The sequence below is a fragment of the Seriola dumerili genome, unplaced genomic scaffold (genome assembly GCF_002260705.1).
Source record: "Seriola dumerili isolate Sdu_G_001 unplaced genomic scaffold, Sdu_1.0 BDQW01000066.1, whole genome shotgun sequence".
Lineage (NCBI taxonomy): Eukaryota > Metazoa > Chordata > Actinopteri > Carangiformes > Carangidae > Seriola > Seriola dumerili.
Genome location: NW_019174321.1, coordinates 3,341,005 through 3,357,057, shown reverse-complemented (window position 1 = coordinate 3,357,057; position 16,053 = coordinate 3,341,005). Strand labels below are relative to the sequence as shown.

At 44.2% G+C, this 16,053-nt stretch overlaps 1 protein-coding gene across 1 annotated transcript in view; it reads right to left on the bottom strand.

Moving 5' to 3' along the window:
• Positions 1-1,348: 1,348 nt before the first annotated feature.
• LOC111219449 (filamin-B-like) overlaps positions 1,349-16,053 on the bottom strand; it is a 91,227-nt gene continuing 76,522 nt past the window's right edge. The window contains exons 29-49 of the mRNA XM_022742129.1: positions 15,738-16,029; positions 15,062-15,215; positions 14,783-14,972; positions 14,387-14,634; positions 13,726-13,806; positions 12,900-13,005; positions 12,211-12,351; positions 11,172-11,300; positions 10,669-10,842; positions 10,357-10,515; positions 10,044-10,247; positions 9,446-9,598; positions 9,195-9,317; positions 7,594-7,860; positions 7,229-7,366; positions 7,009-7,124; positions 4,675-4,807; positions 4,394-4,570; positions 4,040-4,258; positions 3,314-3,523; positions 1,349-3,119 (exon numbers count right to left, since the gene is read on the bottom strand). Coding sequence (XP_022597850.1) covers positions 2,932-3,119; positions 3,314-3,523; positions 4,040-4,258; positions 4,394-4,570; positions 4,675-4,807; positions 7,009-7,124; positions 7,229-7,366; positions 7,594-7,860; positions 9,195-9,317; positions 9,446-9,598; positions 10,044-10,247; positions 10,357-10,515; positions 10,669-10,842; positions 11,172-11,300; positions 12,211-12,351; positions 12,900-13,005; positions 13,726-13,806; positions 14,387-14,634; positions 14,783-14,972; positions 15,062-15,215; positions 15,738-16,029 — 3,602 coding nt within the window. The 3' untranslated portion in view covers positions 1,349-2,931. The remainder of the gene's footprint in view (positions 3,120-3,313; positions 3,524-4,039; positions 4,259-4,393; positions 4,571-4,674; positions 4,808-7,008; positions 7,125-7,228; positions 7,367-7,593; positions 7,861-9,194; positions 9,318-9,445; positions 9,599-10,043; positions 10,248-10,356; positions 10,516-10,668; positions 10,843-11,171; positions 11,301-12,210; positions 12,352-12,899; positions 13,006-13,725; positions 13,807-14,386; positions 14,635-14,782; positions 14,973-15,061; positions 15,216-15,737; positions 16,030-16,053) is intronic.

Genomic DNA, 16,053 nt, shown 5'->3' with positions numbered 1-16,053 from the left:
TGTTTAAGAAAGCTGAGAAATGAATTAGGCCTACATGCTGCCGAGTTGAAGAGTGGCCCTGAAAAATCAGCAGAGACGCTTTTTCAACCATTAATAAGCGCGCTGTGTTTACTGAAACTCCAGTTTTGCACGCGTATCGTTACGTGAAGGGGCTGGTTAACTTTAGCTTTCACATGCTAACGTTAATCTTTACAAGTTAGCTCAACATAAAGTTCACCTCCAAACTTGGACTAACGAATAAATTACATGACAAAAATACCGACTGTTTCTCCGGGTTTTGCAGACGTTTCTTGCTCACTCATACTTCTAAGTATAGGTATCTTGCAGCTGACAAGTTTGTTTACTTGCCTCAGTAGAAAGTTGAATTTACTAAGTTTAAGTGAGGAGAGTCAACAGAGTAAGCTGAAATTAGTTAAGGGCACTTTTTATTCTAAGTAAGATATACAATTACATTTTACAGTGCAGGACTGACCACTTGAGGACACACAGCAAAATCTCCGACAGTAAGATGAACACAGCAACACAACAATAAAAATATGATTCGACCACCAGAGTGTTACTAATGTCCCCAAGGGTTATTCACAACTCGGGCGCCTTAATATACTATGTCGTTTTTATGACTTTCTATGCCTTACTATACTATGACGTTTATATGACTTTTTATACCTTAATATACTATGACGTTCTTTATGACTTTTTTATTTCTTACTATACTATGACGTTTATATGACTTTTCATGCCTTGCTTTACAATGTCGTTTTTAGGACTTTTTATGCCCTATGACATTTTTTCAACGTTTTTATGCCTTACTATTATATGAATTTTTTTTTACGTTTTCATGCCTCACTATATTATGTCGTTTTTATGACTTCCTATACTATGACGTTTCTTTTGGCCCTGTTCACAGTAACACATCGCTCTGCCACTCTGCCAGTGCCCCCGGTCGGATCTCCTGACTGGCAGCGTGCTGAACAGAATCTACTGTGGGTAATGTACTGACTATTCATGAGTACGTCACAAAACCCCACGCCAAAAAATCCAAACTATTCCTTTAAGCATTTCACAGATCACTGTGTAGACTGTAAAAAAATATCACTTAAACATAAACTCAACGATTAATTTAGTAAAATTATTAGATTTTATCCAGCTAATCAATAATACCATCCTCTGCTCTTAAGTATGTGTGAGAAAAGTTATTGTGTGTGAATGCATTATTTATCCATCTGGTCTATTTCCCCTGTGGTAACCCTACTTTTTTTTCAGTGTACATGTTACTGGTGGCAGATGCAGTTTGTAGTGTTTGAAGTTTTCAACACAGGAACAGGAAATGAAGTCAATCTTCTTAATTCCAGTTGATTTTAATTATCAAATGTACATCATCTCAGAGTTTAGTTTCACATTAAATCACCCATTTCCAAATACAAAATGAGAATCTTTCTTCCCACATACAAAAATCCTCCCTTACGTATCAAAAGTAGCAGTGATTAGGCAACAACATCCAGGTCAGACATAAGGACAGATTCATCCAGATTTACACACAAACCAAAAACCTGACCTCCAATTTTCCAGCTCAGATCTGATCTGATTTTGAATGTTTTACATTAACATTTTATGTAGTGATTGACATTGTGTGTGTCTGATTTATGCTGGTAGAGAAATACTGATGATGACAGATTTTAATCATTATCAGATATAAACCCTCCAGCATCCAGAATCCCTACCTGAGTTTGACAGAACAGAACCGAGCCACGTAGTTAGAAGTCAGATCTGCTCATGTGAAAATGCAGCAGAAGGAACAACAGAGAACAATGATGAACCTCTTGCTCATAAGTAAGTAGTCTGTTGTACAGTGCAGTAAACAGTAGTGTGAAGGCAGCTCAGTCATTGATTTGTTATGGCAACATTATGTACTTGTGGGGTTTTTAGGAGCCAAGGTTCAAGAGAAAGAAATCAATAAACATCAGTAGTCGTGTGCAGTTTGGCGCTTCTTGCCGGAGTGAATCTGGTCTGTCCACACTTTAAAGAAACATCATATGACAATAAACCAAACACAGAGAACTCCAGTTATTTTAATTGAGATGTTAAGCTAGTTGTTTCGTTCACAGCGCTTAATTATCCTCATAGCAGAGAAACCTGAGGGATTTAAACCAGCAGCTGGTCGTTTGGCCCCCCAGCTCCATCAAACCACTAAAAACCTTCACAGAACTCCATCTTTTGATCCTGGCACTGTGTAACCTGAAGGAAAGTGCTGTGTAATTCCAGTTATTTTTCTAATCATAAGCATTTAAAAGTTTGGCTCCACTTGTCTCAGTCCATGTCTTTTCCAAATCCAAAATCCAGTTAAATGTTTTGGAAACATGCAGACACTAACGTTCTCTCTAACTAACTCTTGTAAAGCTACAGCAATCTTTTATTTAATCTTTAATTTACCAATCAAGTATAAAACCTCATCAAGTGCAAAATTTGTCAATTGATAATGTCAGGGCAGCACAAATCAACAGATGAGATCTCTTTTTCCCAATCAGATAATCTCTCCCTCCATTTTCTTTACAGCTTCAGGCCGGATTATAAAGCCTACCACTTTTACCATTTTGCCTCCCTGACTCACTGCAGAAGTGTCCTCCTAGTAGAGCACTAAGTCTCAATTCAATGTTCATTCTGTCTTCCCTTCAATTTTTTTAAAAGCAGATTTTTTTTTCCTTTTTGAAGGGCAGTTTGGCAGGTTGAGTAATGTTTCAAAAAATAAAGCAAATACTTCAGGTCAGAAAATCCTTAAAACATCTGATTTGAACTGAAAAAGTTTGCACACAAAGCTTTGTTAAGCAACTTGTTCACTGGACAGTTATTTACAGTTCAGCTAATGTGTCCACTTTAACTCATACAGGGATGCAAAATGGTTCAGGAAGAGTGGACAATTTGTCTTGCGGTGCATCATGGGACGACGACATGGAAGGGGGAGCCCGGGATGTGGTCGTCACCCCACTTGACCACCAGGATGTAATTGCCTCGCTCCTTCAGCATGTAGCTGACGTTGTACTGTAGGTTGCCCAAGTGTTTGACCAGAACCTCCTCACAGGGAACCTGAGGACCGTGCACACCGACCAGGAGCATGTTCTTACCTGAGGAGAGGAGGGGAGGATAACAAGTAGGTGAAGTTCATAGTGTCAGGTGTCTTTCCTGTCAGTCATGATATAATTTGACTCATTAACCTGACTCTTGAAATCTGGGGATGCATGGAGATGATATGAGTTGTTCTATGCACTGTCATCGCAGGTCAATAGTGAGATCATGTTGTGGGCGGAGACTTCCTTACCGGCCTTGCTGCAGTCGACAGAGAAGCTGCTCCTCTGGCCCACGAAGGCCTTGCTGAGGCCTGGGCCTCGGCTCAGCACCTTGCTGGCGTCGGAGTCGCCCAGCCTGGGCATAGCGCTCTGGGCGAAGCTGCTGCTGGAGGCCCGTACTGCCGGATCCACTGTCAGGGTCGACGTCTCGCTGGCATTGGTCACATTCACCAACCGAGTACCTGAGAAAGAGAGGAAGAAAAATCAGGCAAAATAATTTATATAATAATTCTTTCTGTGGTAGTTTAAAATGTTTTACAAACCAGGAGAAAAGTTTCTATGCAAAACAAAGATTTACATAAAATTAGTCAGCAAGAATGTTAAAGCCTGTCTCATCTGCTCCTACTTTAGTTACTACTCTCCTACATTTCCCACAATGCTATTTGACAAGCCACTATAACCTACCATGATTTATTGCATCCAGGCTTTTGTTTGTTTTTTAATGTAGAAAATAATGATACCGAGTGAGTGACACAATAAGTACAAATTAAGTAGCTGTTTTGTAATTATTATTCTTCCACTGGTGAAGAATGAACTTCCACTCTGAAGATACCAAATGACATTACTCGTTTGCATTTGAAAAAAAGTAAAAGTCACTCATGAATTTAATGTCAATGTTTTAGACAGATTTATATATTTTCTGTCTGGAGAAATATAATAATGTGATGTGCTTTGAAGAGTGACGTTCATCATGTTACCTGTGACTTTAGCCTTGAAGGGACTGCCGGTGATGTGGTTTGGTCCTCCATATTTGATGCTGATCAGGTAGTTTCCAGGCGCCATGGGGGTGTACTGCACCTTGTAGCCCTCGGGAACCTCCTGGCAGTCCATCTTTACTTTGGACGGACCCTCGATGGTCACGGCCAAGGCCCCGGGGCCCGCCTTAGTGTTGTTGATGATGAACTCTGACTGGGTACCTGCAAGATTAAGGACACTCAACAAATTTTTGTTTTACAACTAATGTTTGTCACAATGTTGTTATGTTAGGGTCCGGTTGTGTTCTTTTGTGACGCTATTGTGTGAGACATTTCAACCAGTAACAAGTAACCCACCTGTTGTGCCTCTCTCCAGTCCAGCTCCATACGCTGTGACCAGACCGGGCTCTCCGGTCTGTCCTGGTTCCCCGACTCGGACCTGGAAAGGACTCCCTGGGATGTGAGAGCCGTTAAACTTGACATCGATGGAGTGGACACCGTTCTCTCTCGGGATGAACCGGATGGCGTACTTGTCTGGAGGTCAGACAGAGGGATTTGTTACACGCTGGCTTTTTCTTTTTTCCCTTCAGTTCCCATATTTCATTTCATATTTAAAAACCCACTTATAAAACACAAACCTTTTTCCAGCTGAGTTACGACACACTCCTCCAGAGCACCAGAGGGGCTGTGGACTTTGGCCTCCATCTTCCCCTGCGCTCCGTTCAGACGCACCGCAAAGGATGCTGGGTGATTCACCTTTAGACCAGACTCCTACCGAGGTCGGACGCACACACAGTCAGTGTGGGATAGACAGTTTAACATCAGGGAAGAAAATAAGGTAACACTTGACACACACTCACATACAAATGCGCACATACACTTTTAAGTAGCAGTGCTGCAAAGAAAATACCATTTCCCCGTTCCAAGTTTCTACTCTACTCTTTTCTATTGTATGCTCTGCTCTATTTCTACCATTTCTCTCCATGTATTCTACTGTTTTCTACTCTTACCTGAGCTCCTGTTGGTGCAGCTTCAGCAGACAGAGGCAGATGGCCACAGTGTTACAAAGCAGCTAGACACACTGACAATGTACTGCAGCGTCATAGTACAGTCTTTAAAGAAGTACTCAATGAATATGACAAGGTTTACAACAGTTAAGAGATTAAAAAAAGATAATAACAAACATTTTTGATAAAGACTATTTGACTAAAGATTGTGACCAAGATATATTCGGAGTGGGACATTTCACACTGCAGCCAGTTAGTGCTCTTTCTGTGCTAATCTTGCAGTCAACTTACCATTCGGGATAAACGCCAATATTGATAACACTGCAATAAGTTTTGATGTATCAATATCACAGTTTGGATCCACAAAAACAGTGTCTTTCTATACCTTACTTTGAGGAATGTGAATATTTTTGTGCGAGCACTTTCACAGAAGAAGCCAAAATTTTATTATAAATTCATGATAAAATAGTCTAAAAATGGCATAATTTAGATGTAATCTAATCAAAAAATAATAAAATTATGAACTTGACCAGACATTTGGCAGCTTAAAAATTATAATTATTTCCAGTTCTGAGGCTCAATACTCAATCATAATTTCAGTGTTCTCTAATTTTAAATAAAATATGATAACATATTAAATTGAAATTAAACTGGCCAACTGTTAACTTAACTAGAGGAACCAGAGAATGGTAATTTATCACATTGATTCAATTCTCATTAAGTACCAAGACAGTGAAACTTTATCTGTCGACTGTACCATAACACATAAGAGTGTTGGAGACTGAACGGAGCAGAGGTTCATCTACAGCTACAGACAAACAAACTACAGTCTCTATGAGGGCAGCAGGAGCTCTGCTGTGGCCGTCTCTGTCTGCTGTAACTAGGCAACCACGGAGCTGATGATGCTGTTGATGATGGAGATGATGGTGCTGTTAAAAGCCTTTAAATGAAACACAAGAGAAACACCAGCAGTTCCACACCAGACAAAACGAGGGATGACTAGAGCCAGGCAAAACGGCCAAGAGAGCGAAGACAATCCGTCTATTTGATGATGAAATATTTTCTTAGTTAAGTTGACATTTTGTCCTGAGGGTGACGCTAATGGAAACGCCAAAATGGAAAGCGTTCATCGTAGAGTTCCAGCTTCTCAAATGAGAAGATTTGCTGCTTTTCTCTAGTTGTCATGATTGTCAATTGAATATCTTACTTAAGCTCTGTGTAATTACAGTGAGCGTTTTCAGTATTCTGATAAATAATGGTATAAAGAATTAGTAATTAATAAAAATAAATGTTAGTAAGAACCTTAAGAGTGTCAGAGGAAGGATGGAGGATGAAACATTTCCACGTTTCCTTTAGCACCTCTCTCAGGTCGGCGTGTCAACTTCACACAGAAACAGTATGTTTGCCTGGCTGTGGTCATGTCCATGAGGCCAGTTGCATAAAGAAAACTTAAATACTTTAACCTGCCTACCTGTACAACTGCAAGGGTTCGACTGAAATGGGCTAATTAATGCTGGTGCAAAGGCCAGTGTTCAATGTCTTCATTCATTTTCATTTTTAAATAAGAAACAAATCCAAAACGTTGAGTCTCCAAATGTACTTTTTTCTTGCTGCAGTGGAAGAAGCTCTGAGAACATGTTTTAACTATCATCAGTTCACATTACAAATCTTTGAAAGATTTGGTGGATGGAGAGTTGAGACTTTTCATTCCAGTGTTATTTTTAAAAAGCAGCAGCTGGAAATTTGTTGATGTTACAGTGATTCCTCGCCTGAAATTCATACTAATAATAAATATAAAGAACTAAATTTAACATTCATCTGTCTTTGAACAAAAACCCAAACCAGTCGAAGGCTCACACCCTCTTCACCTGCTCTGTATAACATCACATTTTTATGCAACTGTGCCCCAGAGCCCTTGAGCCAGGCAGGGCAGGCTGGGTGTGGAGGTGTCTCCTCATGCCTCACCTGAAGGCCGGTAACAGTGAGGCGGCGGGCGTCGTTCACCGGAGCGACGACGGGAACCAGGAAGGGGCTGTCAGGTATGTGCTTGTCGTTAAACTTCACTGAAACCTCATAATCACCTGGAGAGAGAAAGAGAGAGAGTTTAACTCAGAGAGAGAGAGAGAGAGAGAGAGAGACATTAATGAGCAACAATCAGTGTAAACTGCTGGTGTGTTTTCTCTACCGGGCTCCTGAGCGATGTAAGAGACGCCACAGGATCCGTCTTTGCGGTCATCGAATGAGATCTCCGCCCTGCTGGGTCCCTCCACAGCGATGGACAGACCGCCGGCTCCGGCCTCCCTCGTCCAGATACTGAACTCAGCTGGTGAGAGACAGAGAGAATATGAGAAAACTGCAAGTCCACAAAACACAGTCTTTCTTCTCTTTTTATTATTATTATTATAAGAAGCAGCTAATGTAACATCATGTAGTAAAACAACGAGTTATGATTTATGAGGTGAACCTTTACTTCTGAATGCAGAGTTAGGTGAATGTATGTAGGCAATGTCCCTGTGAGGATAATATCTGTATGGGTGGGTGTGAATGTACCTGGCTCTCCGGCCTGTGCTCCCTCCAGTCCCGGACCTCCTGCTCTCACCTTGGTGGCCCCGCCCTCTCCCAGCGGCCCCACAGTGAACTGGAAGGGGCTGCCTGGCACGTGCATGCCCCTGTACCTCACACTCACACTGTGCACGCCCATCTCTGTGGGCACGAAGCGCACGCAGTAGGTGTCGTTTCCAGCGGCAACCAGCTCAGCGGGCTGACTGGCTCCAGAGGGGGAAGTGACCTCAGCAGTGACGTCCTTCATGTCGATCGCTGTCAATGGAAGGTACCGTATTTTATTACTGAACTGTATAAAATTAAAATGAATCTCTTCTTTCATTCGTTCTGCAGTGCAACATTTCAATCTGCTTATTTAAAAGAAAACTTGACCAAAGTAAAAGTGCTGCATGCGATGCTCAGGAAAAAGAAACTAGTAACTAGTTGTCTAATAAATGCAGTGCAGTAAAAACTAGTTCCCACGGACATGTAGAGGAGTAGGAGTACCTCATATTGAGTAAATATTATCAGCTACATTTCAACACTGGAAGCTGGTAATGGAAGGTTAGACCTCTCATCTCGTAGTTCAATGAAGCTTCAACTAGTCTATTCAACAGGTGAATCACTCAACCTGAAAACCAAAACAAAGCAAAGCTGAAAACAGACGGACAGAATCTCTCTCACACACAAAAAGCTGCAACTTAATAAAGCGTGTTGTGTTGCAAACCTTGTGCTGCCAAGCCCAGCAAATGTTTTTTCCTAGGGCTCTATAACGCACCCTCCACCCCTGCACTGCCCACTGAGCAGCGGGCATCAAAAACCCAAACACCCCTCGCTGGCTTCGCTCTGCCTGCTAACACTAGACCAGAGAGGCCAGAGATGAGGCGGACACGCCCAGGAGAGAGGCTCTGATCCGGGACAACAGCAGAGGGATGAGCCCGGCGACTGCCGGATCTTCCAGACCACCAGAGGGAACAGTAGGAGCGGGAGGAGGTGTGAGAGAGGAGCTGCCGAGACAAGACCAGGAGGAACCAGCTCACTGGAGGAAGAGGAGGATGACCAAGAGGAGGTGAGAGGACAGAGAGGGGAAGAAAGACATAGAGGAGGAAAATGAGAGGAGGAGAGGAGTGATTAGAGAAGAGGACAGAAGACACAGGAGAAGGAAAGAAAAAAAACTGAGGAAGAAAAGGGAAGAAAAAAAAACAAGGACAGGAAAAAGGAAAAAGAAAATGGAAGCCAAGGAGAAAGAGGAAGGGTGAGACAAAAGGGAAGGAAAGACAGGAAAAGAAAGATAAGAAGGGACAAAAGACAAAGCTGACACAGAGTACAGTCAGTGCTGAGAAAAAACAGACAGAAATCAGAAATGTTGTAGCTTCAGACAGGAAACAGGTTTAGAAAAGGAGAAGGGGCATCTCTGACGATGCCGGACGTTTTCACACACGTCTGGACGTCGTCTCCAGATTGCCAGTTTCTTCACTGATATAAACACACACTGCTCGAGACGTTCACAGGTAACGTGTTGGACTAACATTCCTCTGACTGACACTGCAGACAGCCGATCAGACGGACCTTTAGATCAGCGATATGTAAGTGTGTGTGTGCATGTGTACCTGGTATCTTCAGGCTGAGGTCACACACACTCCCCACGCTGGCGACAGATGCCGCCTTCTGTCGTCGAGTGATGCTCTCCCGGATACGACCCTCACCCGTCACCCGCACTGTGAACGGACTTCCTGTTGACGAAATACAAAACACACACACCTCAAACTATTTGTCCAAAATGCAACTATTTCCATCCTCAAAGTGCGAGTTTGACTTGAGGAGAGTTGGAATCATTAACTGTGTTAAACTTGTTTTATACCTGGGACGTGTTCCTCAGCGAAGCGGATTGAGACGATGTAGTTTCCTGGTTCAGTAGGACAGTAGGTGACTCCACACGTCCCGTCCTCCATGTCCTCTGTCTGGATGTCCACCTTACTGGGACCTTCGATGGACAAAGCCAGGCCGCCATAACCTAGAGACACAGCACTCAGAATCTTCAGTGACGTTATCAGCAATTAACTCGATGAATTCAACATTATTATTCGTAGGAGACAGGATCTTTTGGTTTAGATCAAAAATAATAAGAAAAAATTTTTTGACCTCATCATGGCGCTGGATAGACAGTCAAGAGATCACCAAAATTATTACAATAAATCCAAACATAGATGTGAATGTGAAACAGATTTCATGAAAATCCAGCCAATGGTGGTTGATCATATTTCAATCTTAACCACAAATGTCAACATCATCACGGCGCAACAAGACAAATCAGGGAATCACCAAAATCAGTGGGATTCATCCTCTGTGGAACATGAATACCTGTATAAAATTGCATGGCAGTCCATCCAATAATTGTTCATATATTTTCAGTCTGGACCAATCGCAAAAGGGAAACTTAAACTTGAAGCTGCACCTACCGGCCTCTCGAGTGTCGACCACGAAGCTGGCATTGTTGAAGGTGGTTCCCTGGACGAGGCCGTCGCCGTACGCTTTGACCCGACTGGCATCGCCGATCTCGGACTGGACGACCATGATGGTGATGGGACTGTTGGCGACATGCCGACCATTCTTCAGGATACTGACCCGGTGTTCACCCACCTCCCGGGGGATGAAGGAGATGCCTGGGAGGAGGAGGGAGAGGAAGGAGAATTTAATACGAGATGAAATACAGATTTTCATTTACTTTTTAAAATGTGTATTTTTGTGTGTGTGTGTGTGTGTGTGTGTTACCGATGTGGTTGTTGGCCATCCTCTTCAGCAGGCAGGGCTCGTCACGGCCCGATGGCGCCCGGATGCTGGCGGTCAGCAGGCTGAGGTCTGTCTCATTAATGTCCAGAGAGAAATCTGCCGCTGAGCCCAGTTTGACATGAGAGCGCCGCTGGTTGTCCTCTGAAACACACACAAACACACACACACACACAGGTAAGACACAGCTGTGGACAGGTAGCTGAACCCAGCTATTGTACATTATGTGTTAAAATGAGGGTCTAATCTGTCTGATCATGTAGCAGTGGCTGTGTGTGCGTTGGCGTGCAGACTGACCAGTGATCCTGGCGGTGAACGGGCTGCCGGCGATGTGCTCGTCGTTGTATTTGACCAGGATGTTGTAGTCTCCGGGCAGAGTGGGCAGGTAGCTGACGCTGCACGTCCCGTCCTTGTTGTCCACACAGTTGATCTCTGCCTTGGACGGACCCTCGATGGCCAGGTCCAGACCACCTGGACGGACAGACAGATGATTGGTCGGACCGAATATATTTGATGCAGGATGTTGACAACAATTTACTAAAACTACGTAAGCTAATAGTATAACAACAAACTCACTACTTCTGCTGCTTCACATCCTAACACTATCACATAACACTGTCGCAGCTCTTGTCCTCAGTGCTGAAAGTATTAGTCCATTACGGATTAATTAATAAATTAGTTGGCAGAAAAAGAACTGACAACAATTCTATCAACAACATTTATTGATCCCTGACTGATGCTGCTAGTCGAGGACGTTGTTACCAGAATAACTACCGGCTCTCCTCCTCCCTCTCTCCTACCTTCAGAGGCGTCCTCTGTGTAGACGATGAAGGTGGCCATCTTGTTGGCGACGCCGTAGCTCAGACCAGGACCGTAGGCTGTGACGTTGGGACTGCTGGCGTGGTTCACATAGAACTGGAGGGGAGACTCTGCAACACACACTCAACTCATTAGTACAACAAGGATAAAAACTACTGGTAAAAGTAAAACCTGACTGATGATGAAAATCAGTGTCTCATGTTGGAGTCTGTGCACAATACTAAACTGCTAAATACTAAACTTTACGTACTTTTGGTCTGTGTATGTTTTTCATTGAAGAGAAATCTTCATGCAACAGCACATAATGATATTTTAGATAACAGTGTTCATTAGTTTGTGTTTGGCTATTTCCTGTATTGACACGACAACGTTAACACTCATGTCCTCATGTCCATACATCAGTGTTGGACCTCACTAATACTTCTGTGGCAAATCTCTGCAGCCAGGTTCCAAACTCAAACTGTTCGAGTAATGTTCATGGTTTAGAATCACATGTTGAATGTAGATATGTATATGTCCACATACTTTTGGCCATGTGATCTATTAATAAAGCCGAGACGGTGACATCAACCAAACCCTTTAGACACATTTAAACACCCCCTCTCTCTCTCACACACACACACACACACACACACACACACACACACAGATTCTCAGTGTGTGATGTCATTACAGGCTGGTGGTTAGTGGTTTTCTCCTGCTGGCTGAAAAAGAACCACTGATCCACACACACACTTCTTAATCACAAACATGCACACTGCACACCTTATGTACATAGTTTACACAGTCCTAATCACTCAAAAACACACACACACCTCTCCAGGTTTCATCCTGACTATGACATCATCATCCAAACATCCTGACAGCAGATCGACGTCTGAGGGAGACACAGGGTGCAGCTCTCCTTCTACACACCAGGTGTCTCCAGTTCAGCTGTCTAACTCCAATCATGAGATCTGACTGAAGGAGATGAGTGTGCGTGTGCGTGTTTGTGCGTGTGTGTGTTTGTTGTGTGCTAACCTGGGATGTGTGTGCCGTTGTATTTGATGTGCATCTCGTGCAGGCCGGCCTCAGTGGGTGAGTACTGCACTGTGACCGTCCCATCCAGGTTGTCTGTGATCAGCGGCTGAGCTGATTTACCTGAAGGCATCAGCACTTCACCTGAGACAGCGAGAGGGAGAATTAACATATTTCTGTTTAACTTTTTTTAAGCTACAAAGGTCCCCTGAACATCACTGAAAAGCTCTGGGTCGATCTTAAACACGCTGTGTGGGCAGGACAGCCTCAGAATATCTCAGAAGTTGAAACTTCCTAAAAAAAAACCCAAAACAATAGAACGACTCTTTACTACAAGCAGTTACAAAGTGTAGAGCCACTCCTATTTAAGACGGCTCTATTTACCTGATGATGAGTGAGTGATATAAAAAGTAACAGCGTATAAACATTTGAAAAAAGGCTCGTTTTAATGTCTGTTTACTGCAGGAGACATATTTTTTTTTCACCTCAGAAATCAATAAATGAGGTATTTTGCCCAAACCTTTGCACACAGCTGCCTGTGTGTCTGTTTTTATTGCTGCCTTCACGCATCTTTCGTCTAGTTTAAAGCATGTTGTGTTGCCTTGTTGGTGGAAGGTGCTTTACAAACTCTGTCAACTCCAGTTTCCACCACACCGAGTAAAATCTACTCCGATCACCCGCCCGTCACTCACCAGTGATCTCTCCCTTCCTGAAAGAGAAAGGTATGACCATGTCGAACGGTCTGAAGCCGCTTCCATTGACGCTGCTGCTGATTGGCTCGTAGCTGTCTGATGTCACCTGGGGAAGACAGACACAGACACAGACAAACTTTAACGTGTCATTCGACACGAAAAAACATCTTCCTGTCCTTCTCATTGACCTGCATTAGAGACATGCTGCTGCTGCATCCAAGCCACGCCCACACAGGGGCATCCTGGGAGGTGTAGTGCGATAGAGCAGGAAGAAAGAGGAAGAGGAGGATGATGATAATGATGAGGAGGTGACTCTGTGATGCAGCCACAGTGATGAAGAGTGCACCGAGGAAGAGAGAGAGAGAGAGAGACCACCACAATAAAACCCCTGGTGAAGAGAAACCCGTAACCATAGCAACGCCTTCTTCATCGCAAACAGCTGGGATTTATTTATGTAATGAAGTTTGCTGCGATCCCATTGGCTGAGGCAAAAAGAGAAGCGATGACATGGAGGAAGCAAAGCGGTCGGGCGAGTACGCTTTAGAATGGAGAGAGAGAGGTAAAGTTTTAACCAGCGGCCATTCACCTGCAACAGAGAGGAGCAGTGTGTGTGTGTGTGTGTGTGTGTGTGTGTGTGTGTGTGTTTGTGTGTGTGTGTGTACTGGTGTCTATGTTGTGTATATACAGTATGTGTGCTAACAAGTGTGTGTGTGTTTTGGCCACTTGTGTTTGTTTAAAAGTGTGTGTGTGTGTGTTTGTGTGTTTGTGTGTGTGTGTGTGTGTGTGTGTGTGTGTGTGTGTGTGTGTGTGTGTGTGTTGGGGGTACCCAGGGCTGAAAGCCAGCTCCAGGGGCAGCCTTTTGCTGTAGGGACGTCTGCTCTTGCATCATGGGTACCTCATCAGTAGCCTGAAGACACAACATGAAGGGTTAACATCTGACCTCATAAAGACCTATCTTCAGAGCCAAGAGGGACAGGGAGTCCTGCAACAGATGGTGTGGCCCCCACAGAGTCCTGATCTCAACATCACAGAGTCAGTGTGGGATCACGTGAGGAGACAGAAGACACTGAGACAGACTAAACCCACAGAGGAACCGTGGCAGCTTCTGCAGGACGCTGGAACAAGACGCTTGTTGTAAAGGCAAAGGCCGGTCTGTGGTGGATTACACAACTCAAGCAAGTTTCTAGAGCCAGTATTTTTCATGCTGTATGGAAAAGATCCGCTGCCAGGAATCACAGAGAAAATATGATAAACTAAATCTGTCTGGACTGTTTATACAAGATCTGTAGTTGAGTTGAGACTTACAGAGAAACACAGGTATGGTCCTTTAAATACCGAACCAATTTTTAATCCCCAATCAAACTTTAACGAGGGCGAATGTCTCCGAGATGCTACGTTCAAAGCTGCAGCAGAAAACCGCCTCTTCTTACATAAACGCATTTTGGATCCCTTAAATCACAATGAACCATTCTGCGTCCCTCCCTCACCATGACTTTGAAGGGACTGCGCGGGATGTTCTCTCCTCCGAAGCGCACGTAGATGACGTAGTTCCCGGGCGCCGGGGCGGTGTAGAAGATGTCGAAGGTGCCGTCCTCGTTCTCCAGCACCTCGGCCTCCACCTCGCTGCCGTCCGGCTGAACGATCACACAGCTCACCTTCCCCTTCCCAGCACCCTTAGCGTTCACCACCAGGCCCAGCTCCTCGCCTATGGCCACCGTGGGACCCACACCGGGACCTGACAAGAATATTTCATTAGGTTTTTTGCAGCGTTTTAGATTTTTATAAACATTTATCATTGTATTATTATAATTATTATTATTATTATTATTATTATTATTAATAATTTCTGTTTTCAGTGAGACGTGTCATCAGTGGTCATGTACCGGTGACGGTGCACTTGCTGGCGTCTCCGGTTGCTGTGGCACGGACTCTGTAGGGTGAAGCTGGGATGTCGTCACCGCCATACTTTATGACGATGGTGTACCGGCCTGCACGGTCTGGGACGTAAGACACCTGGTATGTACCGTCACCGTTGTCATGGATACTGGGCTGCTTAGGTTTACCCTCCTGGTCCTGAGGAGGGAAGAGGAAAAAAGGTTGTGCCTCGTGTTGTCTTCTTTCCTCCAGGTCTATAATTATGGGTGTGTGTGTGTGTGACTGACGGTGATGAGCACGCTCAGTTGGCCCTGGCCGGCGTCCTTGGCGTCGATGTTGAACTCGACAGGGAAGCTGGCAGGGACGCCGCTGGTCAGCCCGGGGCCGCTGGCTCGCACCTTGCTGGCATCATGAGTGGGCAGAACCCGAAACTTGAAGGGACTGAAGAGACCACAGACACGTGTTACTACAGACACTAACCTCCCAAATTATGTGGTGATATTTTGTATGTGAATTATTTGTTTTTTACGTCTGTTGACTCTGAGCTTCTGTATCGCATGTTCAAATTCTTATAAAGCAGCAACATATTTTTCTATTAATATTCCCATATTCAGTACATTTCTCCTGTGATGTGCTTCTGTGCTGCAAGTTTTAATCAGTACCCAACACTGTAGTTTAACGGTGACCTGCAGGATGGTTTTTTTACTAACATTAATATTCTCTTCCCTGCTTCTCAATGTTTTCAGAGACTTTTTATAAATTTCTATTTGGTGACGTGTCCACAGACGACAGATGAAAAACAGCTTGTTATATTTTATTTCAGTCTCAAAGGAAAATTATAAAAACAAACAAGAAAGTAAAAGATATTACAGATCTGATTTTATCTTTAAACTCATCAACTGGCTCCTGACTCAGCTTCCTGTTAAACGACCCTGACATCAGTACTGCAGTACTGCTGTGTACCTGCGGAGGACGTCCTCCTCTGCGTACTTCACGGCCACAGAGTACGGCCCCTCCACAGACGGGGTGTAGGACACGGTGTGGGTCCCGTCCCCGTTGTCTGTCACCTCCACAGGCTCGGCGATGCCTTTAGGACCTGTGACGGCCACGGCCAGAGGGGCCACGCCCGCCTTCCTGCAGTCAACAGTGAAGGACTGTGGGATATTGGACCTGACCCCTGACCCCACACCGGGACCAGACACCTTGACCTTAGTGGAGTCCACCACGTCCTTCACTGGGACCTTGAATGGACTTCCTGGAAAGAAGAGGAAAAGGAAAT